At 45.7% G+C, this 27,976-nt stretch overlaps 1 protein-coding gene across 7 annotated transcripts; it reads right to left on the minus strand.

Annotated features, from left to right (window-relative positions):
• On the minus strand, positions 1 to 25,753 carry LOC135370904 (protein lingerer-like). Of its 7 annotated transcripts, none has more exons than XM_064604811.1 (22): positions 25,688 to 25,753; positions 24,889 to 25,073; positions 24,745 to 24,831; positions 24,541 to 24,651; positions 23,666 to 23,816; positions 23,520 to 23,591; positions 23,281 to 23,442; positions 22,336 to 22,850; positions 19,993 to 20,171; positions 19,531 to 19,804; positions 19,019 to 19,151; positions 18,168 to 18,419; positions 16,344 to 16,489; positions 15,449 to 15,590; positions 15,271 to 15,356; positions 9,841 to 9,906; positions 7,135 to 7,213; positions 6,836 to 7,065; positions 5,725 to 5,812; positions 5,554 to 5,646; positions 3,332 to 3,399; positions 1 to 1,490 (listed from the first exon to the last, which is right to left on the minus strand). In XM_064604811.1, the coding sequence occupies exons 2-22, from the start codon at positions 25,033 to 25,035 to the stop codon at positions 1,320 to 1,322; spliced, it is 3,252 nt and encodes a 1,083-aa protein (XP_064460881.1). In that variant the 5' UTR covers positions 25,036 to 25,073; positions 25,688 to 25,753; the 3' UTR covers positions 1 to 1,319. The 7 variants fall into 7 exon arrangements, with proteins under 7 accessions (XP_064460881.1, XP_064460884.1, XP_064460886.1 ...); XM_064604814.1 differs by having other exon boundaries at positions 22,336 to 22,826; positions 25,688 to 25,741; XM_064604816.1 differs by having other exon boundaries at positions 18,168 to 18,341; positions 25,688 to 25,741.
• Between the last annotated feature and the right edge of the window lie 2,223 nt (positions 25,754 to 27,976).

Raw genomic sequence — 27,976 nt, forward strand, 5'->3', positions numbered from 1 at the left:
TCAGAATGATTCATTATATTTATTTTCCAAAGATCTGCTTTTCACAAAGTAGAAGCATTTATATTTCTCCAGAAAGACAAAAATGTGGCTTGACTTGCGTCGTGAAATCTCGCTCTGCACAGCAAAAATACCAATCGACTCTTCAAAACAAGATGTCATACAGGATAAGGTGGATATATACAGTTTTATTTTCACACTCCCGTTTTCTTAGCACACATTATTTTTTACACATGTCGTCCTTCACCCTACCAAATATATATAAATGTATGTATATATATTTATACCGACTGCACAACGGACAATGCATCTAGACTGCAATTGGAAAATAACACATCTGGGGGTTGGTATGATCGTTTCCAGTCAGTTACATGCCCAACTTTCTGTTACTCATAAGTGGGGGGGAGAAGAAAGATAATAAAGCACACCCTACACATTGATGTGCTCACAACAAAAAGCGTGCACACACTAAAAACTGTACACTGCCGAACAACGAAAAACGTGCCACACGAGACAATAGATAGGACCCCTTCCTTTCCTAGCACTGACAAACGAGAAAAACAACAGAAAACAATACGCTTATATGTACAGTTGTGTGAGAATTCCTCTACATGTGTAAAGCAGAAGAGAGAAAAACACGGTAAACACACCAACAAAAAAAAGTGCCACTTTCCTCACGGCTACTTTGGGTTACGCGGGCCCCTGCTTTGATCCCCCACAACGTCACAAAGTCCGCCTAGAACGAGAGGCCCCCAACATACACATAAAAATCTCGATTGTCTTCCGGACTGCAACACAGGGTGCAGAAGGGAAGTTGTAGTGAGAGCACTTCCTGCACAAAATCCTGCAGTTTTGCTGTGATTCTTGCTAAACTGCTTCCGCACTTGTAAACGTGCTGCTCCTACACAGGACCTCGGGTGGAAATACTCCTTGCTATTCGTTAACGCCAGATAGTGTGTGTAACAAATCAAAACGACAGAGGAACAACTCACAGCCAATGGCAACGGGGCTTTGACCGTAGCCAGCAGAGGCTGCGGCTCTCATCCAAACACAAATGTACAAAAGCAACGGGTAGTCGCACCAATATTTAGTTGCAAATTTCACTGGAGCACTCCGAAATAGCTTCTTGCGCTACTCTACAAATAAACGATGACGTTGGCACTCAACGGAAGAGAAGCCACGTACATGTTGCGTTGAGGCATTCCATCGTGTCATTTCTCAGTCAGGGCTCTTCATAAACAACAGTCATGCCGAAAAAAAAAAGGGGGAGGGGTCAAGAGATACAACATAAAGGGCAGTCTTCCACACACAGTTGGGCACAGTTAGTTGCCGTTCCAGTAGGGGTAGCTATGTCTGGAGGTCTGAGAAACTGTGCTGGCAACCACAGAAGTAGAGGCATGACCTTTAAGCCCCTGAGGAGGGGCTAAGAGGGAAACAAAAGGGGCAAAAGCAGGTGGTGGTGTCACAGCGTGGAATCCAGGCTTCTCAAAAGACTGCAAGGAAAAAAAGAAAGGAAAGAATTGAGGAAAACATTAATGTCAAAATATCGCATACAGGTACCTGGATATGAATATGGAAGCATAAATATTTGCCCCAAGGCCATTTTTTTTTTAAACCTTGCCGACGTATGCCTTCAATGGTTTTTGGTTCTGATAATTTCTTTGCAGTATATACTGTAGAGAGGGGACAAATCCAGAATTTTCCAAGTCCGTATCCAGGGAAGGTTGTGCGAATCCACAAATCTTACAAATCCTTTCTTAAAAAAAGAAAAGAGAAAAGAAAAGAAGTTTGAAAAGGCAGGCGAGAAACACTTCTACTAAACAGTGGTTGAAGCAGAATTTGATATCTTTGTTTAATAAAAAACAAACAAATTAAATAATGGTTCACTTTCAGGAGAAAACGTACCCATATACTTCTTCTTAAATGTAGCTTATTTAACACGTTGTTCATCGACTACAGGAAATACATAAACTCTCGGGTCTGATTTCTTTCCATAAAACTAAGAAACACTCAAAAGCAAAGCCATGTTACTTTGAAACTTCTAATGTAAGAGTTCCTGCGGGTCCAGCGCAATATAAACAAACAAACAAACTAGAAAACACCCGCCAGCCCATCAGGCTTTCGGCGGTTGCCGGAGGCGCAAAAGAAACAAACAAACGTGGTTGGTGGATTGGAAAGATTCGATTCGCCGTCTTTGGCACTGGGATTTGGATTCGGTTGGCCCATCCCTAATATACTGTAAACCAAATTGAACACTGCTAGACAGCCCCACGCTGACTGGAACACATTGTTGACTATAATCCGTGAGATATGCGACCAGACGGCTGGGGTCATTTTGCACTGATTTGGTTAAAATGCCACACACTTCAGGTCAAGTGCCATAAATTATTGCCAAGTCCTATCCATTAAAATCTAGTCAATGTCTACGAAAAATCTAGAAATGCTCAACAACATCCAAAAGAAGCCACTCAAAGAGCAGTAAGGGCCCACAAAACAACCGCAGTAAATTGCCAAAGAAACAAAGGACAGCTGCAATTGCAAAGAAATGGACTGGTACAGACTGTGTAATATGGAACCAAATTCGATGTTTCCCGTTACAGCTAGCTCAAGGCACACTAATCGTAGCAATCAGAGTGCAAAACTATAATTGGCTCGAAAATACACAGCAACAGTGTCTTGTGGACTGATGTTTTAGAACCAAAGTTATGATCTAATTATCTTGATTATGATTAGAGTTATCAAATGACAGATGGGTTAATTTATTTGTCACCTCAGCCAAAAGATACACAGTTTGGGTTAAAATGAACTGGAAAACCTATAGTTACGATATCAGCTGATGCCCGATCACATGTCAGCTTCAATGAATATGTTCTAGTGGGCATGAAAAGGATTCCAGTCTTGTTGGCACTGTGAAATCGTAATGTCTTGACACCAACAAATCAACAAGAATATAACACATCATAAATATGAATTATTCACATCAAGAGCATCCCCAACCAGTCAACTGATAGACCTGGTGCGAAAAACTTATCTGCCAGCACCTTCTCGAAATGAAAATCGGGCTGGAATTGATATGGTATCGCTGAATGATTGCAACATCAACAACAATCACCAATGCACAGCGCAGTATTTGTACAGATCGTCCAATGTCTGCACTAGAGCAACCTTTTTGAATTCATCCTGCCTTTTTATCTTTCAGTATGCATCTAACAACATGTGTGTGACCCGAGGACAGTGACGGACAGCAAGGAACAATGAGAGACAGAAAGATAAAAAAAACAGTCACAGGCAGAGGTTTATCAATTTAGAAAACAAAAAGCAAGGGAGCTAATACCTTTGCTAAATGAGCATGGGATTTACTGTACCCAGATCCTGGGATATCAGCTGAACTGCCAGAACCCACTGGAAGAGAGATATAGCCATGTGTTGGTCATTCAAGAATGACTCATATTTAAAGGTTCCTTATAGATACTTCAGGAAGAAGACACCCTCTTCAATGGGACTAGCGGGCAATCAATCGCGCGCCTGGAATGTTTTTTCTTCTTTCCGTCTCATTTCTTTTTTGCCACTGTGCTCTTTGCGTGCAGCAGATTTTACCCTCTCATGCCATTGGCCGTGTATTCACAAGGGCGACATCCTCACGGAAGACTCTAGTGGAAGAAGGAGAAGAAGATGATGATGTTATGTTGAGCATTTATGTTGTGCCGGAATATCGGGAGTGGCGTATTGCGCACTTAGCAGACGACATCACCAGAGTCCTTTCCTGTCGTCTGCTACGGAATATCTTGTGGCTGCGTCGCGGGATATTTCTCCAAGGTTAGCAGTGCACGTGAAGACACGAAGTTGAACACCCGCGTGACAGCAGAAAGTTACAACGTTTTTCGCGTCTTCCGCTGGAGTATTCTGGGGAGTGTCGCTCGTGTGAATACACGGTCATGCTAACGAAAACCAAGTCACAGAATGACTTTCATAAATCTACCAGTTTCCACTAAGGGAATATAAATTTCCCTCACTGCACATTTGCAGGAGTTCCTCATCGGCGCTACCATTGTTGCATGATTTAAACGCACACGTATGTGTAACTGAAGCGTAATTCTGGAAGCGTTGATTGGCATAATTAGGGTGCAGAGAACAGGGGAATATACACTAAAGGAAGAGACATGCAAGATATGCCTGCAACTTATGGAAAGCTCTTTGGTGGACAAGCACTCGCAGGACTTTGCTGCAGTGATGGGCGCTGGGTAGATACCATTCTAGTAACACTGTCCATGTACACACATGAAAGTTGCACTCACGTGTGATGCGACTGCTGTTGGTACTCACATTTATCTTGTGGAAAAAAAAGGAGGATGGGCGAAGCAACATTTACAGTTTCAGTCTCAGCACAAAAGGATAAAACTAGATTTTCAGGAAGTGAATGTGCAACATGCGTACACAAATATGATCACGAGTGATGCGACCCTATCAAGTGAACAGTTCTGTCGCACCAAGACCACAAATGTGACATGAAGCAGTGACATATACCAGTGCAGATTCGTTATGAAAATTTCGTACACAGTTCCTTTTCGTGGCAACAACAGATAATGCTCGCATGACATTGGCACCTGATACGGATAGCGCAAACAAGTTGCTGCAGCAGAAAGCAAAGCACCTACCACAGTTTTGCACGAGCCGTCTAAAAGCTAGTTACAGAAAGCTCGCTCGAAGGAGATAGGCAAGGCCCCTGGGTTTTCCACGATTCAGCAAAATTTTCGAACATGCAGTGTCTCAGGAGAAGTATTGCACGCTCACACACAAGAGCGTGAGATAAAAGCGCGTGCTGCTCACGCTCCCAACTGCTCCAGGGTACATGTGACGCTTCGACATACCATAATTGGGTTTTGGAACGGAATGAGGATGCTTACTCCAAATTTAGCGTCTACTGCGATCAAGTGGCCTGTCGTGTATTTGTCAATTCGTATAAACTCTGTAGATGCTGAAAGACCTTTCAGCAGGTATAAAATGATTGTAGGTGACAGATGGCATTTGCTGTCAGAGGAGAGTGCAAGATATCGTAATGCTGAGCCACAACAGTGCTTTGAATCAGGAAGTTTATAAAATCTTTTTTTGTTCCCACATTATCCAAGAAAATGGTGTTTCCAGTTTCAGGCAGCCGTTGACTCCTTGCCGCGGAAAATTGCGGAATTCACGAGTCTGTGCCACAGAATTTTTGATTTGCTACAGCAGAAAACCAGGGCCCTTAGAGATAGGTTTTATCAACAGATATTTTGATATACCAGACAATTTGAAGAGCTCATTCCAGTGATTGCCAGTGTATAACTATTTTCACCGGCATACACTTATCAGTGCTTTTCGGTACATACCGCAAACCTTGGAAACCCTAATCTCAGCTCAAGTGATGAGTGCATGGTGAAAACCCTGTCTGTAGTTTTTCCCCCAACTTGTGCACATAGGCAGATCGAAGCAAGTACAATTATGCTGAGAGCCATTACTGCTTTGAGGGATCCATCGAATGTAACTACCTACTGGGTTAAGCAGCAAAACAGAAGAGCTTACATGATCCAGACATCCCTTTAGCCTGTCCTTGGGAGCCAGCTCCGTAGGCACCTTTGGTATAGTCCGGGGTCTGTGTCAGGCTCTCATATCCTCCTTCAAGCAACGAAAAATCGTTCACACTGCTTTCTTGCTACTGCATTGGCTACAAGTTGCAGCAGTGGGTGTACATACCAGAGGCAAATGAATGTGAGCTGTAAGCATTAGCCTTCTGGAACTGGCCACTAGACGTGGGACCATGTGCATTTGTGGCCGGAGGCACCTGGAATCAGGTTGTCACGGGTACAGCAAAAAAAATTACGATTTGAACGAGACTTATAATTTTACGTAAAAAAAGTGGGCTGAAGTTGTGTGGCAAGTTTGTTTTTGGAATTTTCCAGGTTTTACCCAACGAAAGAGAGAGAGAGAGAAACAGAGGGATAAACCAGCCATATTTGAAGCCCCCCGGATAGCGCCATGTTGACCTCACCTCGCCTTCTTTGCAAATGGCGGACATTAGGGACTTGTGCGTCCAGCGTCTTTGCACATGCACTCTTTGAAATTCCATGGCATTTATTAGTTCCGTAATGCTGCCAACAATTTAAGGAACTGGCTCTATAGCAAATTCTGCTGGTTGTTTTCGTGTAGAAAAAGTTGCACTGGCTCGAGTGTGCATGGCCCACGGCCACTTCAACCTAACGTGCGTCGTGCACTGACGTTTCACTGGTCCTTCGGTTCACTCTTCGCTCGTCTTTGCCTTGAACAAAGGAGTGTGAGGGGTCCTCTTGATGCTTCGAAGTTTGAGGGGAAACGCCGAGCGGTTGCACGCTCTATGTATCTCTATCTCGTTGGTTTTACCCTATGTGTGTGTGTGTGTGTGTGGGGGGGGGGGGGGGGGGGATGATGCAAATTCGGGGGTAAAAACGGGTTGTACTAGAGCACTGCACGGGCCACATTCTTAGGCCCAGGCCCAGGCCAAATAATTTCTGAGCCCCGGGCCCGGCTCAAGCCATTTCTAGGCTACCCGGCTTGGCGTGGCCCAGTGAAGCCGGCTGTAAAAGTTGACCGTGGCTATGAAACAGTGCGCTGCAAAGGTTGGAGCCTGACCAAGGCACGGCCATGCACGGGCCCATAATAATATGAGAGCCTAGCCAGGCCCGCACACAGAACGCAATAACCCGGGCGGGGCTTTCGGGTGAGCCTGAGCCCGTGCAGTACTCTAAGGGGCACTTAGTGTATCCGGTAAAATATGGCAGCCACACCACTGGCACACCATTCGTGCTCAGCAGTCGAAGAGTACACTCACGGGGAAAATGGGTGGGGGAGGAGGAGGGCCGTACGGGTGAATGGAACCAGGCATCATGCCACCAGGAAAGTAGTAGCCGTAGCCAGGGTGAAGGGCATTGAGGTAGGCCTGTTGGTGGCTGGGGCCTGTCCCCTGTCCTGAACCCTGTGCAGAGCCTCCACCTTGTTGACCGCCCTGAGATGCTCCAGCAGGAGAACTGTCACTGCTCTCCCCACGGCTGAATTTGGTGTCTGCGGCGTAACAGCGCGGTGAACAAAACGCGAAATGCCGTGGGCGGACGGACCGTGCCGAAGACTCACCAGCGTATGCAATGTTGTTCAAACCCAGATCCCTTCCAGTGATGCTAGTGGGAACCTGGAACTGCATGTCATAGTAGCCCTGCACACAGAGAACACTTACACACTCAATCACCACCAGAGGGGAACCGGCCGTCGTCCAAAGTGAGGCTGTCTGGCGTTACTTTTGTCATTGAACAGGGAAACTCTCACTATGTTGAGGAGAACAAGTTGTTGAAAATAGTACCACAGTACACAGCAAACAGGTGTAAGTGTGAAGAGCACAGTTTCATACTCTGCAAATGCATACCACACTCAAAACTTATATACTGTATATACAGGGTGTCATTTTTTAGGCGATACAGATTTTTCATAAAAAAATTAAGGGCTATAGACATGCTATTTTCACTTCTATCATATCTGGGCCGGCGGACGTTCTTGGCCAAATGTTGCTCGACCGTCAAATAACTAATTACCTAAAAATCGTTAGCTTTTTAATTATAAAAGCTACGAAGCTGTCCCAATGAGAACATCTGTGAGAGGTTGAAAGAGCACACTGTCGCCTCTGCGTCTTGCAAAAAGATTAACAGAAAATGCTACAGAAGATAACGGCAGTTTCCGACAGCGTCACCCGTGTTTTTGTTTTGTTTCGGCAAGTTAAAGCTCATCTTCGATGCACCAGGCGGCACTGTGGCGGCATCTCACATTGAGGGTGAAGGAAAGACGTGTCTCCGAAGATGCGCAATGAATAAAATAAAGCGAAAACTGGTGTTCCTTCACGAATTTTTTGCGGACGATCTACCGAACGGATTTTTGTTCTGAAAACAGCTACGATATCAGGTCACTGAAAGGAACAGATATTCTCATTGGGACAACTTCGTAGCTTTTATAATTAAAAAGTTAATTAACGATTTTTAGGTAATTAGCCATTTGACGGGGGGGGGGGCGTCGGAGTCAGATGTTCCCGCCAGACGCATTTAGTTTAATCGCGCTGGGGAGCGAGCTTTCCCTTTAAGGAGTTGGCACATGCAGAGAGTGGTACCTTTAAGGAGTTTGAACCTGTACTCTCAACTACTCACACCTGCTTCTGAAGAAGTTGGAAAGATCCAAAGCAGAGCAGAGTACAACACTTAGCACAATAATTAGGTTACATTGTCGTGGCTCACTGCAATGGAAGACTATACGCATGCACATTCTGGTGTTAGGTTGTGGATAACATGCCACAACCTGTGAGCAGGATGCAATAGCACAAACAATAAGAGGTACATATCTAAGGATATACTCTCATGACCCAAAGCAACTTCGCAATGGCACTTGCAGAGACAGAGGGCCGCATCTGCTCTGAGGCCCAGCCTTAAAGTACAATTTAAACTTGTTGTAACAAGCCTGAAAGGTGTACATACACTTGCTTCCGTAGCCCCCCCCTAGGCGTTTCTTGTCGCCTCACACGTGAGGCTAAAAACACGCAAATATGAAACAAGCGATGACATCTTGTCAGCTATCAAGACGTTTAAGCAACAGGCACTTGCAGCATGGAAAAGAGGGATTGTACATACATTGTATGTGCACACTTGGATGGATATAGGGTTTAAACTTTCACCCAATGCTGCAGATTGACATTAACATTTGAATACAGACAAGTGCGTGTTGAGTCTGACATAGTCTGCATTGTCAAGCCAGCGCTGGTTACTCCAGAAGTGCAAGAAACAGACAGATTTCCCACACATTTATCTGAACACTTTGTTTGGCTTGGGAAAAACCCGAAACCACTTTTCCGCACATTTTTACAGCACAGACCACCAAAATGTATGTTCCCTTTTCCGGCTACACCGGAACTTGTATCAACATGTTAGTAGGGCTACAGCTAAGCATCAATACTGTGAGAAGAAACAGGGTAGTTGTAAGCTGAATAAGGAACGTGCATACAACATGAGAAAGAATGGTAATACACGTTGTGTGCAGCAAAAAGTACACAATATTAGGTGCGGCCTGACAGAAACTGAGAAAAAAGGTAAACTGCACATACATCTCCAATGGCATGAGAAATGACAAATTTTCTGAGAAATGATAAATTAGTGTCAAATGAAATGTGGTGTGAGGATGGTTACTGACAGATTTGTTGCTCAGCTTCCTTTAAGCAAAATCTTTTTTTAATAGAAGAATAGTGCTGCACAGTTTACCTTCAAGTGGAATGACTTGACAATTGGCATTACAGTAGATTTAGCAGACATGCACACTACAAAATCAGTAGATGTGACATTGGCAAAAAAGTGACATGTGCATCTGTAAAGGAAAACGTTCTTTGTGGGTGTTGCCTTTCTTGAAGTACACCTAATTTTAATGCAAAAGAAATGCACGTTATGCACTCCATTTTGCTATTAGTAAAAACATATTCCTGGCAAGCATAGCAATATCAATCACACACACACACATGTTAAAAAGAGAAAAGACTCAGGATAATTTCCTTCATTGTGCTTCATGCAGTGAAGACACACAAGCGGTGTACAATGGGTAAACCAGAAGTGGCAACATTAGGACACTTTGAAAAAAAAAAACAGGGCCACATGTGGTGGTGGTGGGGAATTTCCCTCTTCAAACTGACAAACAAATTTCTTGTGACGGCGGCCGGTGGGACACACAGACAGTGGGGAAAGGGGCCAGAGAAAGGCCCCTCTCCCATGAGACTAGGGAGACGTGGAAGGTGTCAGCAGAAGGAACCAAAGCACGTACCAGCGTCGGAAATCTAGACTGGAGCACTTGCAGGTCTTCGTAGCTATACAGAGGCTGCTGCAAACCCTTCGAGTTGGAGGGAGTGGGAGGGGAGAAATAAATGGCACCAAGAGGAGGAGAGAAAAAAACAGGCGCAAATGAAAATAAAGCTCTAACTCAAAAACTGCCCAGCTAGCAACGAAGACAGCAAGCAACATCTACACACGGGCTTCTGGCTAGTTTATGTGAAACAAGAGAACTGAATAAAAACAGAAGAGAAAGTGACCAAAGCCAAACCAAGGGTAAGTGAAGGTAACTGGAGGTACTACTCTAAAAAATTACCGCAATTTCACGCGCATAAGCCGCACCACAGGTTAAGCTGCAGGACCCATTTTTAGGAATGTTTTGAAAATTTTCGGGCAGATGAGCCGCGGGCTATACGACGCAACTGATTTGAGCGACACAGGAGACCTTAGAGAAGGTCATAAACGCTGCGGTCCATACTCCGGGGTCGGCATGGTGTACAACAAAGGAGGTCAGTTCTAGGGTTCTGCCACGAACGGATTGTGCCCTTGTTGTGTGTTTTTCATGGATCGACGGGTCAGTGGCCTTCCAGAAGACATGAGTAACTGTCACCAGGAAGGTCAGCCTACTCGAAGTTGGATGCGCTCCTGTTACACATTGTTCATGCATTGGCAGGACAGCGCTGTTCCAGAGACATTGTCGGCACTTTTGTTAAAACCGGGGAATGGGGAAAATGCCAGAGAAAAATAGTCATCAGATAAGCCGCACCAGTGGATAAGCCGCTGAGCACCCGTGAGAATAGAAGAAAATAGCGCATCAGCTGCGGCTAATATGCGTGAAATTACGGTATGTAATTTGTTCCCAGCAAGAATCAAGTGTTTCCAGTGAGTTAGCATGACCCCTCAGCACGACGCTCTCGGCAATGACCACAAGATAGTCCCAGAATATGCCACAAAGCCACTACAGCCGTGTCCAACTTAAGACCGGTAATGCTGTCGTACCACTTTATGTTTACCACATAAAGTGGTACTTACTGAATGAAAGGTAAAAGTAGTTGCCACTACAGCAGATATCATTCCTTTCTTAGGTTGAACATGACGGTAATCCGTAATCCCAAAGCTTCATCACTGTAGATGAGACTAGAAAGTACACTCTAGCAACTAATATGAATAGTCTAGAAAATATGCCCATATATGTAAATTTTACACTGACATAACACTGATATACTACTACCACTACTTACTGTTTTATCCGATACTGTGAAGAGCTTGCAGATAATACTGATGCGTAGAATTGTGTAGAATTTTGGGGTCAAAATCAGGAGTTTTGTAGCGAAAAAAAGACAAGGGGGAACGCAAAGTCAAATTCACCTAAAACAGTTTGGTGCAACGTACACGCAAAAAAAAAAGAAAAAGAAAAAAAAAAAAAAAAAAACCCGGATAAACAAAGAGGACATTTAACTGGTAGGATACGGACTCATTTCAGCAACCAACACTTGAAGCTTAGCAAAGCTCCACACACATCTTAGAGTTGCTTTCCTATTTTTGTTTTCTCTCAAAGTCCCAATCAGATCTGTTGAACACCCGTTAGTTGCTCTGGACATGAGTGCACTGTGAAAGCACAAGCTCCGGCACCCGGAGGAGAAGCCCCACTTTAGAGGGACCATGAGAATGATCTTAGGCCCTGCACGAGATGCAATCACTAAGGGCTGCAATCTGCTGTAAAATAGACTTGAGCCAGCAATTGTCAGATGCTGGTTGATGAAAGCCACCATTTGATAAGGATCTTCGCATCCAAAGGAATTCCTTCCTACTAATGAGTTTACATGGCTTCAGAGAGTTGAACGTGCTTTCCTCAGCAATGCTGCCTCAATGTGTTTCCTCAATGTTGCTCAGAGCAGGCATCAATGCTGCTTTAGTTCAAGAAGTAAAACATTTGCTCCTTCGTCAGCTATGTTCACATTTGTTTCTCCTATGTGCCTCCTTTGATTCCACAAGTGCACTATGTCCAAATTAAGCAATGCTGCTAACGGCAAATGTGATAAACACCTGTAGGTTCCCACAAGGATGTTCCACAATCTGACCATGTCCTTGCACTAGCACCAACGCACACAGTATACATCTCTACCAGTCCCATGTCTTTTACTACTGTTCACTGTGTTTCCGAACTATGTTACTAGCAGGTGTTTTTGTCACGGTATGCTAAGCAGTCTCGAACCGTGCTCACTTGCGTCGTGCAGCCGCATATTTCTCCCGATATCCCGCTCAAACACGCTTACTGTACTGCACAAGATCTTTAGCTTACCTCATATCTCAGTTCAAGGTGGCAGATATTGATCTAACCCAAAGCCTCAGGTCGGTACCATCACTATAGCAGTGAGTGCAAACAGTAGCGTATACAGTGAACTCTCGATAACTCAAACACCCACTATTTGGGTACCATAGAGTTTGACTTAAGGGGAGTTTTGACTTGTCGAACCTACCTCAAGCTTTGTTGACAATTGCCCCCAAAAAATGTCGCACTAGCCAGTAAGATGATTAATTCATTGCCTTACAGTGTAAACTTTATTTTCGTGCTTCAATTGATCACAAAGTACACTTTCGACAGAATTGTCGATAGCGGGCTCTTCGGTATTTCAAACTCCGACGCAAAGCGTCCTTTTGATTTCTCACCTGCTTTTATCACTTCACAATTTTTTGCAAGTGTGAGGGTCTTTAGCCTCCGCTGCTTTAACGTAGAAAGACACATGCCCCCCCAACCCCCCCCCAAAAAAACAGTGGCACACATAGAAAACTTGCGTTCCCAATTTCCAACTTCGCTGCATCACCCTTAACACGTCTCCCGCTCGTGGGGCGCCACATATGCATATGCATATACACATATGCATCTAACTGGCTTTGGATGGGAATGAGTTGGCAACGAGCCGATCCACTTGTCCCCCTATGGCGGCTGCATTTATGTTTTTGATGGTTTTGCAGAAATTTCGAATTATGAGCATGAAAAATGTTCATTGGGACGCAATAACTCTTCAGGATAGCCGATATTTCGATTTATAAGAGTGACTTAAGCAGGTTCATTTGACATTATGGGTATACGGAGGAAGATGGGACATCAAGGGGTGTTCGAGTCAAGCCTAAATTGGGTGTTTGACTTATCGAAAAGTGCACGGTACACTTCATTTTTCCCATCCAGGCTAAAATGATGCTAGGAACTCCACTAAATGGAACAATGACGCATAACACCTGCTTCTCGAATATTCCGGCTCTCGACAGTGAATCATGGTGCACAACCAATTTCACGAGGCAGCATAGCCTCTCTCACACACACATGCTTTGCAGAACCACAGCAAAAAGTTGTTCCACATAACTTCTCAAGACTCACACACTTATCATGCACACCAATTATATGTATAAAAACTATGTAAAAAGAAAAACAGCATCCCCCGTCTACTGCACTCGCAAATAAGCAAGCGACACCGGAAAGCAAAGGCCGGAGTATCAACGGGTGGGAGTGCATTGGGGTCACTGTACCACAATAAACCCTCAGGGTGCAGAGTCAACGCCACCTAGGTACAGAAGGCCTGCTTAATGCCTCCTCCCGCTTCTTTGCACGTACACATAAGTCAGGACGTCAGCCGATCGCTGCAGACGATTTCAAAAACAGGCTTTCGATGCCTACCAGTGGCTTGCCTCAAAGCCGCTAAAAGCATGGTAGCGTTCAGGCTTTGTCTCTAGGTGGTGTTGGCTGAGCTTCCCCACCTCAATATGTGGACGGCACAGCATGTAAGAACCAGTGCTGATGTCATAACAATAACCATGTTAAAGGGACCACGAAGAGATCCTCAAAACCTCCGTAAGCACCTCTAAATTAGAGAGAATTTATTAGAGAGAATGCATTAAAAGCTCTAATGCATTCCTAGGTGCTAATACATTTACCGTGTGGAGTATGAACTAAACATTGTTTGAAATAACGGAGATATTATTGACTACAGCGGCCAATAAGGGTACTGCTGCGACCCGACTGCAGCCGGTGAGACTTGATGTGACATTACAAGCAGGTGGCCTTCCCTACTTGCAGATTGGTTTGGAGTGAGCAAATGACGCAAGTGACGTCGGGCCGCTTGCTGGGTGTGTGCCGAGCAGCCGCTTGATGCATTTTTTTTTGCGCGTGAAATGCAATGAATTGCGTACCTTTCAACAAAATTAGTTCTTGAGAACCATTCTCCATCGAGAAGTGACAATTTTTGGGAGTTCCTTCGTGGTCCCTTTAAAGCTTTGCTGGACCATTACCCAAGTGTGCTAGCTCACGGTATACGGTACACACTATACCTGTGTTGTCCGAGGAGGGGGGGCATTGTTGTGAGGATAAAAGTAATATGCAAGCGAGCTGGTGTATACCTAGACCCCCTTGTGTTTTCAGGTTGAAAGTTCCTTGAACATCAGGTTTCACTTCAGGAGCTCAAATACGGGCTAAAAAAAAAAAAAATCTGGATGTATGGGTACACGCCAAGTATAAAAGCAGAGGTTTGAGTGAAAAATAAAAGGAGAGCATGTCCTTCATTTTCGATGAACATGAGATGCCAAGTGGCTATGCTGATTGTGCAGTGCTTAGCGTTCTCAGGTGCACATATTGGCAAATTTTCATTTTTTCATTGTCAGAGTTTTTCGTTTTACCTTACGTGACGATTGGAGGGTGGGGGTGAGATTGAGCTGAACCCCAAAACACAAGGCTCTATGTATACTTGACATTGGCAAGATGTCCCTAGGCTTTAGGGCAAAGACAAATGGACAGAACGCATGTATCAAGCTTCACACTAGCTCCTACGGAAACAGCAAAGCTATACATTCCTTTTCCCTCCCTTCACTCTTTACGTTGTAAATTTGTACTTGCTATATTAAAACTTTGCTTTCCTCATGCTGTTTGCTTCTGTTCTGTCCATTTGACCTTTCCTCAAGCTCAAGGACATGTTGGACACATCACAATTGTGAAGTCTGTTGAAAATAAATTTGTCCTATTTCCTTAGATGCGACAGCATCAATAAAACTCTGTTCCAGTGTACAATGTCAATCGCCAGAATAAGCAGGCTGACCATACTTTACTTGCACTGCCCAGTTCCACAAGGAAACAACCAGAACCAGACAGGTGGTAGACTCATCTAGCACCGAGTGTTCCGCTAGTGCCGTAGACATCCTGTGAGGCGATCCCGCCAATCCCAATTATCACTACCGAACCCTTCGCTTAAATTTAGATTGTTATGTACCATCTGCAGAGAACTGCAGAGGAACCACACCTTCTTTCAGAAAACAGTGCAACACTGTGATCCAACACATCGAAAGTTTGTCAGGCACAACATCAAGGTTAGCGCGCTTGCGTTCCTTCGTAATGGGACAATGGCCGTAAACAAAAAAGTGGGGAAGTGCTACTCACATAGAATGGAACATTTCCCATGACATACTGGTGGCCTAGCATCGCTGCAGCAGGGACACCTGGAGGCATGTTTGGAAGAGCCTTGCCTGCAGAACGCAAACATTGTGCTACAGTCGCACCATGTCCGTTGTGCTACGCACAGGCACAAGTTTTACCCGCAAACACATCCCGTACTCACTTGCGGACATTGAATTCTTGAGCACAGAAGTTGTGGCCGTGGCCCCAGCCAGTGAGGACGCTGTCGTTGCGAGTGCCGGCATTGCTCCAGCCTGCAGGACGCCCGTAACGCTGTTCGACGAGTGCGAACCTTCGTAGCTGTGCTGTAGAAACAACGCAGACATGATGCATGCCTTCACTCACATCCAAAAACGCAACATTTCTACTGCCTCTGGGCATAAATTTCAGCATGGTCATGCTGGCCTTCTTTATAACAACAACCTGACCCAAACTGCTGGTTTCAGGAAAACTGTTCCATTGCATGTCCAACTATTATTTTTCAGCAAAATCGGGGGGGAATATTGGGTTATATTTTTCTTCAATAATTCAGGTGTACACTAATCAGGTTGAGCCGAACCTGATTCAGCCCAATTCTTGTTGAATCGGATAGAATCAGGAGTAAGTCTTCGGTTTACCCATACTCAGCATAATACACACCAGTAGACACAGAGTCCATGCAGGTAAGAGGGAGCAGGGTCTCTGTTTTGACAGTTTGTATGAGCATATTTATGCATTTACCGGGTATAACCCTAAAAAGACAACTTGAGAAAAACTTGAGAAATTTAGGCTTGGTGTTTACGAGTCACAAACGCAGGTACGCAGAATGTTGTTTTTGACTACCGTGTCTATGTATACTTTGTTGGATTTTCCTCAACGTAGAATGAACGTAATCTACCACACTCCATAGAAAATATTTATGAGTACAGCAAAGTACCAGATAACTAGCCCACGAATGATTGTTGATGCATGCATGTTACGTGACGACTGTTCTCTGACTGACACAACATGTTGAATGTCTGGTCAAAGACAATCACTGTAATTACACCATGCTTATGTCTGCTGAATGAATTAACTACCTGAACGCTCGATGACTGTGATGCATCCAGTACAGATTCCTTAACAGGATGTCCACTCAAAGATCCAGACAGTTTGGAAGAAACGCCGTAACTGCTGGCCTGTGCAGACGGAACGTAGGCATTGCCTTGGTAGGGTGTCTGGTAACCTGGAAAGAGCATTGTGACAGTTTCGTGTCAGTGTTGCCATTACATATCATTGCTGTGCAAAAATGACTTACAGAAGGAGACTAACAACAAAAGCAATGCTCTTTTACTAGTTGAGCTAGATTAACACATCTACAATTCTTTGATGCAAAGCCTGCATATATACAAGAGAGTCTATTCAATATTACTTCTCAGGTCCGCATCAGTGCTATTAAATCATTTTTTCGTGACATGAGGTTTGTGGCATGGAGGGTTGACCTCCTGGCACACGCGTGGGTGCTCTCCAAAATACTGAGACAGCGTTCGCAATGCTCCACTGTCCAGAGTCCAACACTTTAATGGTCACCAAATGGTCCCAGGCCATACAGTAAAACCTCGGTAATTCCACCCCCGTTAGATAGGAAATTCAGATAATTTGGACTGCCCGCACAGACCCGGCAAATATGGATGATAATGTATAAGAATAGGCACTAGCTAACTTGGGAAGCAAAATGGCAAGTATCGAAAAATTCGAAACGTCCCAGCACTTGGCTGTGGGCACAGAGGTGACGGATCACACTCCGAGACAAGTGAAGTGGTGGCGCTAGTAAACGCCGTAAAATGAATTGGCGCAGCACCCATCGCTACGACCGTGAGTGCCGGAACATGGTTACTGCCTGTCAGCAGCAAGAACCACGTGTTTGGTCCATTTGAACTCTGCGCTGCATTCTGGCGTGCTGATATGACAGCACCTGCAACAAAACACAAAATCCACACAGCCCCGAAGGACGGCACTTTCTCTGCAGGAAATAATGCGAAAGCACAACGGGAAGAGGAGCACATAGGGCACGCGTGTAAAGAATGAAGAGCAGATCATCGCCGCTCTCCAATGCGAAAAGTTTCGTGGGAAAGGAAAGCGTGAATCGGTACTGAAAAATGTAACGGTGCGCATCATGCCGTGCATGTACGAAACACTACGATCAGACCCATTCCAAATCCACATGCCGACGATAGGTATTTGTGCGTGTCTCCTGCTGCCTCATTGGTTGCCGCCTATGTTTGCCCCCCGGGGACACCATTCATTGCCGCCAAAGACTGCTCTGTTTTCATTGCGTTTTCTCTAAACGGTAGCGCTCTGTGAACTAATTTTGCTCGCATTACAGTCAAACTCCTTTACAACGAAACTCAGGGGACAGCAAAAAAAATTCGCAGTAAACAGATTTTCGTTAAAAAGGATGTCCATTATTGGACCTATAGGCTCCAGCGGGACCAAAAAAAAAATTAGCTGTAGTGGTATTTTCGTTAAAAAGGTGTTCGCTATAAAGGAGTTTGACTGTATATGAATTTAAACATTTCACTGAAATATTGATTTTCATTTTAGAGCAAGTTGTTTTTGCATTTTAGTGCCCCTTTGAGTCCTTGGTGTATTTTACGGTAACAATGACCCCCACTCAAGGGGACTTCGTCACATTCTGCCAATCTTGGAAGGCTCACGACCACCTTGTGATGGTTTTCAGTGTCAGTTCTCTTCCAGTTCCAAATCATGTCGCTCGAGAACGACAAAAGGAATTGCAGTGCGCTTGAAATTTAATGCACGGACTGGTTGCCAATCTCACAGAAGAGGGACATCCCTTGCGGAAGCTCCGTTGAGTCTGCGGATTCCCTTTGATCAGCACACGACAGACATTGCATGACCCTTACCATTGCTCTGCTGCTGGGCAAACGCAGAGGCTGGCTGCTGAGGGTAGTAATGCTGCGAAGACGCCACTGATGCTGCAAAGTTCTGGGCAAGGGGAGCACACACTCCACCTCCCAGTCCCTTCGGCACCCCCTGGTAGGATACGCCCGATGATGCGCCCCCATACGGATGTGCCCCTGCGGATGAGTACATTGGCTGTTCTGCAACCGAAGCCTTCACTCCTACTGCAGAAGCACCACCTAGTGATGTCGTGCCTGGAAATGTGGGCCGAACTGTGAAAGTACTATTTGATAGGACATCGTCGTGTTTTGGGGTTTTTACGTTCCTTGGAAATCTGGGTCAAAAATCGGGTTTTATTTCAAGAGCTGAAAAACGGGGTAAAATCGGGCGATATCGGTGCCCGTACCAGAGGCCGAATTTGCACTTTAGCAAGTTCCTATTCCGAGCTTTTCAGGTTTTTTTCCCCGAAGTGGTGATGATGCAAACTCGGTGGTAAAAACGGGAAACACGCATGAACGTTTACGTGGTGAAATGTGTTGTGCAGACTCTTTTTACGTGCAATGTCTTTTTGCCTCTCGCAACCAAAGTCAATATTACACACCAATACAATACCCCACAATATACATTTGGTATTGTGTACAATGCAAGCGACTACAGTATGAAGTACAACCACGCTCTTAAGGACTTTTTTTTCTAGGTTAATGACGCTGCATTATACGCGGTTGAATACGGCCGTGTGAAATGAGCGGTGAAGCGCAATTGAATTGCAGCTGCTCATGTCACTTTCACAGGTACGACACATCGACTACCACTACCACAATATTATGCACACGCAAAAGCTCGTTCTACCTACCATCGAGGCCCTGAGAACTTCGCTGCACACCACCGTACATTTTGTTGGATGCAGACACGTTTGTGGACTTTGGATCTGGAATGTGTTGCGATGACTGCAGGAGCATGTGGTCCGCTGCCATCCCGCTGTTCACCTGGAGCACACAACACGTAATTTGAACGACAAATGCACACTGTATAAATGGGGTTTTTCGTTTTCGGGTTTTATGACTTTTCAGAGAATGACCGCGGTATTCAAACACTTGCCCCAGCTCTACAAAAGCTCGTTTTTGACTCCTGCAGGAGAGGGATTATAAAAGGAGGTCAAATAGGTTGTCACAAACAGCTCTCTTTGCTGATATTATGATTCACTTTTCCGACGGTTCACCTAGAACGACAAGTTGAAGGACCGCAAGGATTTCGGGTGGATATCGGGTTTTACCCGAATCCTCGAAAACTTGTTTCGCACTATCGTGAAAAATTGGGTTTAACCCGAAAACGAATAACCCATTTGTATAAAGCACCCTTCCCAACCTTCTGTCCAGACGACGCAGGCGTTGTACTTTGACCAATCATGCTGTTGACCGCCGCAGCTGTCTCTTTTCTTCCCGATGAACCCTGTGCTGGTATACCCGGTGGCCGACTTCCGCTGAGTACGCTCATACCCTGAGGCGCAGAACTGGCCGACTCTTTGACATGCTGGGACATTTGTCCCTGCGTCTGGGATGACATCTGCGCCTGAGAACTGCTCAGCGGCGCTGTCTGTGATGCAGGTAGTGAGGGCAGGTTGCCACTTGCGTTGCTCTTGCTAATAACGAAAGAATGCAACGCCAAACAAGGTTTAACGGTGCGCATTGCAGGAAACAGTGTGTCGAGGATGAACGGAGGTTATCAGAATTGAAGATTCTCATTCAGCGGATCGTATTCAGGAGAACGAAAGTTTATTATTGCATCACGCTCAACACTGGGCCAGGGACGCTTGACAGGCACACTCACCTGACTGCGTGAGCGTCCGCAAATGCAGATGAAGACATTGGAGCTTGCTGGGAACCTGTTGTGATGCTATCCGATGTTGCGGCAAAATCGAATGTGTCGGCCCCAAATTCCAGTCCACCAAACTGGACGTCAAGAGAGGTAACTGCATCATCGGGCATTTCAACGGCAGACTCGGGTATCTATATGCAAACAGAGGGACATAGCAGGATTTAATTTTAGTAATGCCACAGCACGACAGTTCGCCAACTGCGGTTTGGTTCAGTTAAGCTATGTTGCTAACAACAATCTCTCGTGATCACATTGTTTATCCCATGAAGACCTAAGACAGGGTACACCTTGCCACTTCTCCCTCAAATTAGTCGCTCTGCAGCGCATGTTCGGCGACAAGTCGGGATGCAGGAGGAATGCGCAAGAGGATGTTAGAATGCAGCATACACCTCTTGGTGTTAACACAGAGAAACCCCAGACAGAGAAGAAAGACGTCGTCGTCTTTTTTCCTTGTCTGATGTTTTTTCGTGTTAACATGCACAGGGCTGGATAAAAGTTTACGTAACACTCTCCGGCGCTTTCCTTCCTCAGAGTGCCACGCTAGCAGCGAATGGGACCGTACGAACATAGATACGCGCCTAGATAACCTAGTCACCTATTTGCAAGTCTGTACGATACCATTCGCTGCTGCCGTATCACTCTGAGAAAGAAATGCGCCGGAGCGTGTTACGTGAACTTTCGTCCAGCACTGTACTAGCTCGCTTGCACCCGTGCCCTGTCACCACTTGGTGTGTTCCATAAGCTTATATGAATAAATATCAACAGATGGCTAAATAAATAAATAATAATAAAAAAATTCCACTTGTACTTGTGGCTGTTGCATACCTTGGCAACACACATTGTAGATTACTAAGTAAACAAGTGTAAAGGCATGTGGGTGACAACAATGTCCACGCACCAGGACACAGGCTGCTCAATTCTATTCGTGCAGTCCTGGAGGGAGAGCACAGGCACACGTACCAGCTTAAACGGAAGCTCTGCCTATAAAGTAGTCGCACTGAGTCCCTGACTTAGCCAGCATCAAACTCAATGCATTTAAAAGATAAGTTTGTTTCTTGACATCGTTGAAATTAAGCAGTCATTACTACCGCATCATCCACACCTTTCCGCAAGCACGTTTTAACGAGGTTCTACTGTACCGACGCAAACCCCAATGCTCAACGTTTCACTGAAGCGAGCTGTGTAACATGCACACTCAATCCGGCGCAAGGTTTTCTGCACTACACGCACCAGCGGAATTCACCGCTCGGCACTTTATCTAATATTGTGGGTCAGATGTTGCCCTTGCAACATGCTCGATAATCGCTCAGGCTCATAATATGATCCTCGTGGCATAAATGGTTGTGTTCTACAACAAGCCCTTGTTTATGCAGCACGTTTACGAGAGTACCACATCCCTCATGAGCTCCCACACTTACGTGGGAGTCTAACAAGAGTACGATATCCAAAAGCATTTTGATCACGACAAACAGTACATCCCAGATCCTGATAGTTCGCTCAATGTTGGCTGTCGTTGTGCCAATACAGCTAGCGTGCAGCAGTCTGTGCACAGGTGGGGGGAGTACCCCACACGTGCTCGATCAACTGATCTGCTCGAAATACGTAACTGTGAATTATGTTTGGGCAGCACATCATCTTTAATATTAAGTGAGGAAGGCAACACATGGGCAGTCACGGACGTGGACTGGGATACATCAGCAGTTCAGACTATCGCAATGTCGGCATTCTTCACATCCGCGGCGTCAGCAAGTGCGTGAACAAATTGCGGTGCGTCGATATGCACACAGCTATATCAACAGTGCCAGTTTTGGGCTTATCAACTGCTAGAACATGTTGTGGTTAGAAGCTAGAAAAAAATCGATCAGCAACTGCAGCTGGCCTCTTCGACAGCCTCTGATTACCTAGATAGGATTTATGCATGCAGCTTTATTCCATAGCCTTAGCAGATTCTCTGTTGCAGGCCCTGACTCTACTAGACCCGACTAACTAAGCCCGATTTCTCCCCGAATTTAGCGTACTGGAAGTTTTATCACCCGAACTTGCATGAATTTAGAGCACATGTTTATTTACCTGATTTTTGCTCCCCAAATTTAGAAAAGATATTTCCCGAAAACTTCAGGCTCTATTCATACCTAATCAATCAAACCATATCTTGTGGGCAAAACTTCCTCAGTTAGATACGTTCTCATTCAGCAATTTTCTTCAGGAGAACGAAAGTATGTGAAAAAGCATCACGGGAAGCCCACAATGGCGAGTGCCTCAAATCGTCTCACGGCAAACACATTGTACCCTCACCTTGGAAGGAGGTGGTACCCTCACCCGTGCTGGCTTGGAGCGTGGTGGCAATGATGCAGCTGCTGGTGACCCACCCTTTGACACTGTTGACACCATATTTGTTTCACTAGATGAAGAAGTCACAGAGTTGTACATTGGTGTCGGTCCCGCTGCCGCCAAGGAGTACGGCGTTGACGTGCTCATTCCTACGGCTGCTTTGATTGTCTCTGTCGCTTGTTGGTTGTACTGCGCAACACTGTAGGCTGTTGGGGGTTGGTGGGGAGCGGGAGCCGCCGCTGCTGCTGCTGCCGCCGCGGCGGATGCTTCAGCACCACTTTTCAAAAGTTCCATTATGCTAACCGCAGAGACCTGCTCCGAGCCTCCGGTCGCGACAGTCCCAGAGTCCGTGGGTGGCTGACTGGTTGCGGCAGCGGCAGCTACGTGGGTGCTCGGGGTGAACACCTTTGTTTCCAGCTGACCAGTCCAATCTTCCTCGCTCCAGTCTTCGCTTGCTGTGAAATCAGAGTTCCAATTGCCTGAGAACAAGAAAGAGAACAATGTTCCCGCAGCTTGGCAAAACCTACGTCGCGAGCATCGATAGAGATAAGAGACATTTATTATTAGGCCCCTGTGCTGTGTGTCTTATGGTTTTTGAGTATCCAGTCTGGCATCCAGTCCAAGTCTGGCTTTATTTCAGGACCTGTAAGCAGCTGTGCTGAACACGTAGCACTAGGCGATCTTTACTATTGGGGATCAAGTTCGCACTTTGGCAAGTAATTTGCGAGCTATCTCGGCGCCAATAATGCAAATTGGGTGATAAAAAGGGGGCTTTACCGGGTGTAACTCTAATTTGTCCTCGTTTCGGATCAAGGGTTGCACGCTAGAGTCCCGGATCCACGTCAACACCCTGCACGGTGCTTATCTTTCTACGTTTATAAAGCAGACAGTTCTGAAGACGGTACGCACCCACAGTCATGGTGTCGCCCGACGGCTGCGTACTCTCCGGTGCGCTGTTGGTCCAGGTGTCCATAGCGTGGGGGAAGGTGCTGTCAGATCCGTAACCCCTGTTCTGAAAGGTACGGCTGCCACGACCACCCCTTTCCCCACCACGGCCTCCTCTGCCTCGTCCTGTCAAGCCACACACACACACCTCCCGTTTAAGCACCACCAGCTTTCCCCACCCACGGAATAAAGGTCGCACTTACGAGCCCCTCGTGGCCGACCCTCGCGTCCGTCTTCTAGATTCCTCTCGTTTTTCTCGGATTCCTTGTTCTTCCCTGTTGAGAGAAGTAGACGGCCGCTCGAGTACGCCAGTGTGAGAAAGAAGGAGGAAAAAGAAAGTTGCACGTACAGTTGCGAGGGGGACCCTGAGAACGAGGACCTCCCCGAGAGCGAGGACCATCGCCTCGACCACGGTTCTCCTTGTTGCCGGCCATGGCTTCTGGACCCTTTGGCACTACTTCGCGTTGTTTCTTCTTTTTTCCCGTTGTCTCCCACTCGCTCTGAAATGTGCACAGAAATGTGTACCTTCTTCCACCAACACGAGCCAATCAACGAGACTCAGTCACTCAACGGCAGTTCTTCCATGCACAGGGTTGTCTTCCGAATTGCAGCCTTCAAATTACCTGACCTTTCCAGGTTTGCACTGACCATTTCCAGCAAATTCTCTGACCAAAACAAGCGGGAATTTGGTGCCTGCTGCTACGTTTTGATGCAGATCCCTCATGAAACAGATCATGTATTGAGTATTAATGAGGCTGCCTACTTTTCTGCCTGTGAGCTTGTCATACTGGCGAACTGCTATAATCGAGGTAACAATGAAAGATTGTTACCCCCCGACTTCAACGTTTTTTGTTCAAATTTCCTGATGTTTCCAGTCGCATCAAAATTCCCAATTCAACTCCCATCAATTCAACAATTCCAGGTTGGTAGAGACCCTGATATAGCACAGCCACTGCTACATTATAAACATTCCTTTTTGCTGCCAAACTATCGAGGAATGAAATGCCCGTCTTCCAGCTATTGTGCCCCTTGAACCTCTTACAGGCTTTTTTGAAGGGATAAAAACCTCACATGCTTTGTTGTTGTTGTTTGGTTGCTTTTCGTGCGTGGTTCATGGTATTTCTGGGTTACGTGACAATGTTGGTAAAAGGACAAAAAGTAAAAAAAAGATGCGCCGCCATAGAGTTACAGCGAAATAATTTACAAAATCAGAAATATGCCTACCTCAGGCTGGTTTCCTTCCAGAAGCAAGTTTATGGCTCGTGCAGGGTCGTTGTCACTGTCGTGCAGTGCTATTACGACTGCATCGCTTGACCCACCGGTAACTTCCATCACCTAAAGCCAGATTACCGTATTAGATGAAGGAAGGCACTATGCAGTGTAAGCTATGCCTGTACAGCTTTATAATGGAAGCTTTGAAAACTGTACCTGTTGTACTTTCTTCTGAATATCTGGGTCATCTGCCTTGCTGGAATCATTGATAATCTGTGCCAAGCGAATCTGCTCCGCAGTTGGCTGAAACAGAGGGGGCGATATGTTAGACATGTGCACACCGCATTCGAGTCGACAAACCTGTATTTTGGGGTTGAAGCCATCTGGAGTTTTCGCGTGGCCGTCCGCAGCATTGCTCTTTGCCGACTGTGCCGATGCCGTAGCAGTTTTGTTCCCACGATCCCTCGTGCCTCCTTTGCCCATCTTCTGTGTACTACCCGAACTCATCACACTTTGTGGTATGTACAAAATATTATGTACAAAATCTGGAAAGCGAACGGCGCGGTAAGTATGGCTGTGAACGCCTGAACAGTGAACAACGTAACATGCGCAATTTCCGTAACGGATATCTCAAGAGGCCGTATACAACGCTTAGAAAGATAGGCTAACAAACCCCCGGTATAGCAGCACACCACATATCCGGACTAGAAGTCACCCGAAGGATGTTAACCGTTGTAAAAGCGTCAAGCACATCTACCACGCGCTTTTTTGTCACACACAGCACACACTGTTGCTATCGGGAGAAACGAGTCTACATAAATGATGACACTGTGCAGGGTCCTTTGATCGCAGAGCAGCGTCAGCCCAACGGATGTCGGCGTATTGTAGCGTGGTTAATTTAACTACATCCTCCGACGAAAGATTAGTGAACTTCCACGAGCATTTTGTGTTTAGGCTTACCAGCTAAGCCTTGCACGATTCTAAAGAAACCAGTCCAAAGTAAACGTAGAAGCGCTTACGCCTGAAGTACAGGTATTCGGATATTTCCCCATCAATTCAAAGCATTTCTCGAACACACAATACAGCAATATATATCGTAGAAAAGCACGCAAACCACGAATGCTATCTTGGAACAATAAAATAGTCATACGCGATTTACCTTGGAAATGCGCTCACAAAAGGACCCATGGGTCACGTGACCAAAAGTACGATCCTGTAACATGAAAAGCTGTAACACCTGTCTGTTCTAAAAGAACGTGAAACAATCTAATAACACGAAATTGCCAGTATTTACAGGGAAGTTGTCACATCCGTAGCAACTTTAACATTTTATAAACAGGCACACACCACGCGCGTCAACTACCTAGATGGCAGCAGCAGCGCCGACATGGCTAGGCTAGGCTAGGCTATGTAGCAGGCTATGTAGGCAAAATATATACAAACTCTGGAATGCGAACTATGGTGGCTAGATGCGAATCATATGCGAACGGCGCGGTAAGTATCGCTGTGAACCATATGCTGTGAATGCCTGAACAGTGAACAACGAACGCTATGCACTCACTTCAGTGGAGTCTGACCGCACCTTCCCCCTACATCACCCCTCCCCCAACGCCCCCTCCCTTCATACGCTTCCTTATGCGTATGCAGCTATGAGATCGTGTGTGTGTCCTGTTCCCAGTCTATTTCCAGTGGTATAATCGTTGTACTGTTGTACTCCTGTTGTCCTGGTCGCGGTGAAGCGCAAAATGACGTAATTCATTGGTGTAAGGGCATAATTTATTGGTGGATAAGGGAGTGGAAGAGCGTCCTTTTGCGCTTCACCGCGACCAGCCGCGACCAAAATATGTAAACCGAAACCAATTAATTACTGCAACAAATGGCCCGCTTCGGTGGCAGATTTTTCTCTAAAAGGTGTCCACTGAAGGTCCCAAAAGGGGTAGTACCCATTTTAATGCTGACAGCGCACTGCTTTAGAAGTTATGTTTTTTCTACGAAACTCATTTGAATGAGCGCCTCCCACTCATTCACACGGTGCGCAGCTTGTAGGTGGTATCGGGCAGATACTTGTAAAAAATAAAGTTAGTCGATTGGTGCACCCGTTTGCGAATTATTTAGCCTGGGTATTTAAGTGAGACACCCTGTATAAAAAAAATCTATTGCAACGTAAGGGACATATCAACATTTCAGTGAGCCTGAAAAGGACAACGACGACGTCTTCCAAAAATAAAATATTTAGTTTGAATAATAAAAATATTTATCGCGTATAAGTGTCTGTGAGACAGTACATAACAATAATATAAACAAAATTATTTTTCACCTAGGTAAAGCAGTAGGTTCAGACAGCAGTTGCAGTGGCACACGGTTCCCCGTGCAGCGAAGCTGCGTTCCAAAACCTACTTGAGTTAACTCGGGAGTAGCAGACGTCGAAATTATCCGCAGTCAGTGGCGGATCGAGGGGAGGGGGACGTCGCTTTATACATTGGACTTCCCTTCTCTTCCCTCCCCCATTACGCGCTCCAACAAAGGAACCGCCTCCCCCCAACCGAGGTTCTGGATCCGCCCCTGTCTGCAGTGATGGGCAAAGTACAAACTACCTGGTGTCAATGGCACTTGAAGTACAGTACCAACAAGTACCACATTTTAAATATACTTAAAGTAAAGTACAAAGTACTGGGAATTGTACTTTAAAGGAGCACTGAGGTGACCCCCATGCAGATTTTTGTTTTTTGGTGCAGAGTGTTCTCCAACGAATAAAATGAGTTCCTGCTAAAGAACAATGAGCGTAGGTGAGCTACAGAGCGAGCGCGAGGGCTCTGTTCCGCGAACCTTTGAAAAACTCTTCTCCTCGTGAAAAGAGCGCATCGCAGAACGAGAGGACGTCGTGACGTATGTTACTCCCCTCACGTGACGAGTGACGTACAGCGGCACAGCTCAAGCACGTATAAACGTCGCGTGAGCTGCGAAAAAAAAAAGAAAAAAAAAGAAAAAGAGAATGAAACAAGGCACGGGGCCTCCAATACGTCACGCGATAATCGTGTCGGCCGTCTGCGGCTGCTTTCACCGACTGCTTTTTTGTAAATTCGATTGCGCAGCTATAACGCACCGCAGAGCGAAAATATTTTGCACGGTGACTCCTGATGGGCAGCTTGACAGATGAGGCAGGATTTCGAGCGACGTTAAATGTCACCTCATTGCTCCTTTAAAGTACTCGCCAAGTACAGCTCGTGGTCTCGTTCCCGAGCGCGATTACAGCAATCCTTGGGCCATGAGGAAATCTTAGTTGAACAAAATTATTCAGTTAGTTTAACGCGAGGATTTTGTTCACTTAATATTCCCCCAGGGCTCCCAGGGTGGCTGTTACCGCGCTCGTAAATGAGACCGATTTTTTCCAGTGTTATTATTAAGGTTGGCGGGGGCTGTACATTGGTACGTCTTGAAGAGGATAAAC

Source organism: Ornithodoros turicata, chromosome 10, assembly GCF_037126465.1.
Source record: "Ornithodoros turicata isolate Travis chromosome 10, ASM3712646v1, whole genome shotgun sequence".
Taxonomy (NCBI): Eukaryota; Metazoa; Arthropoda; class Arachnida; order Ixodida; family Argasidae; genus Ornithodoros; species Ornithodoros turicata.

Bases quoted from the DNA above. Each gene is read 5' to 3' on its own strand.
- LOC135370904 (XM_064604811.1), bottom strand. From the start codon at position 25,035: ATGAGTTCGGGTAGTACACAGAAGATGGGCAAAGGAGGCACGAGGGAT. The intron at 19,805-19,992 runs GTGAGTGTGCCT...TTTCGTTATTAG, and splicing joins GCGGACGCTCACGCAGTCAG to CAAGAGCAACGCAAGTGGCA. The intron at 1,491-3,331 runs GTATTAGCTCCC...TTTTCCTTGCAG, and splicing joins CCCATGCTCATTTAGCAAAG to TCTTTTGAGAAGCCTGGATT.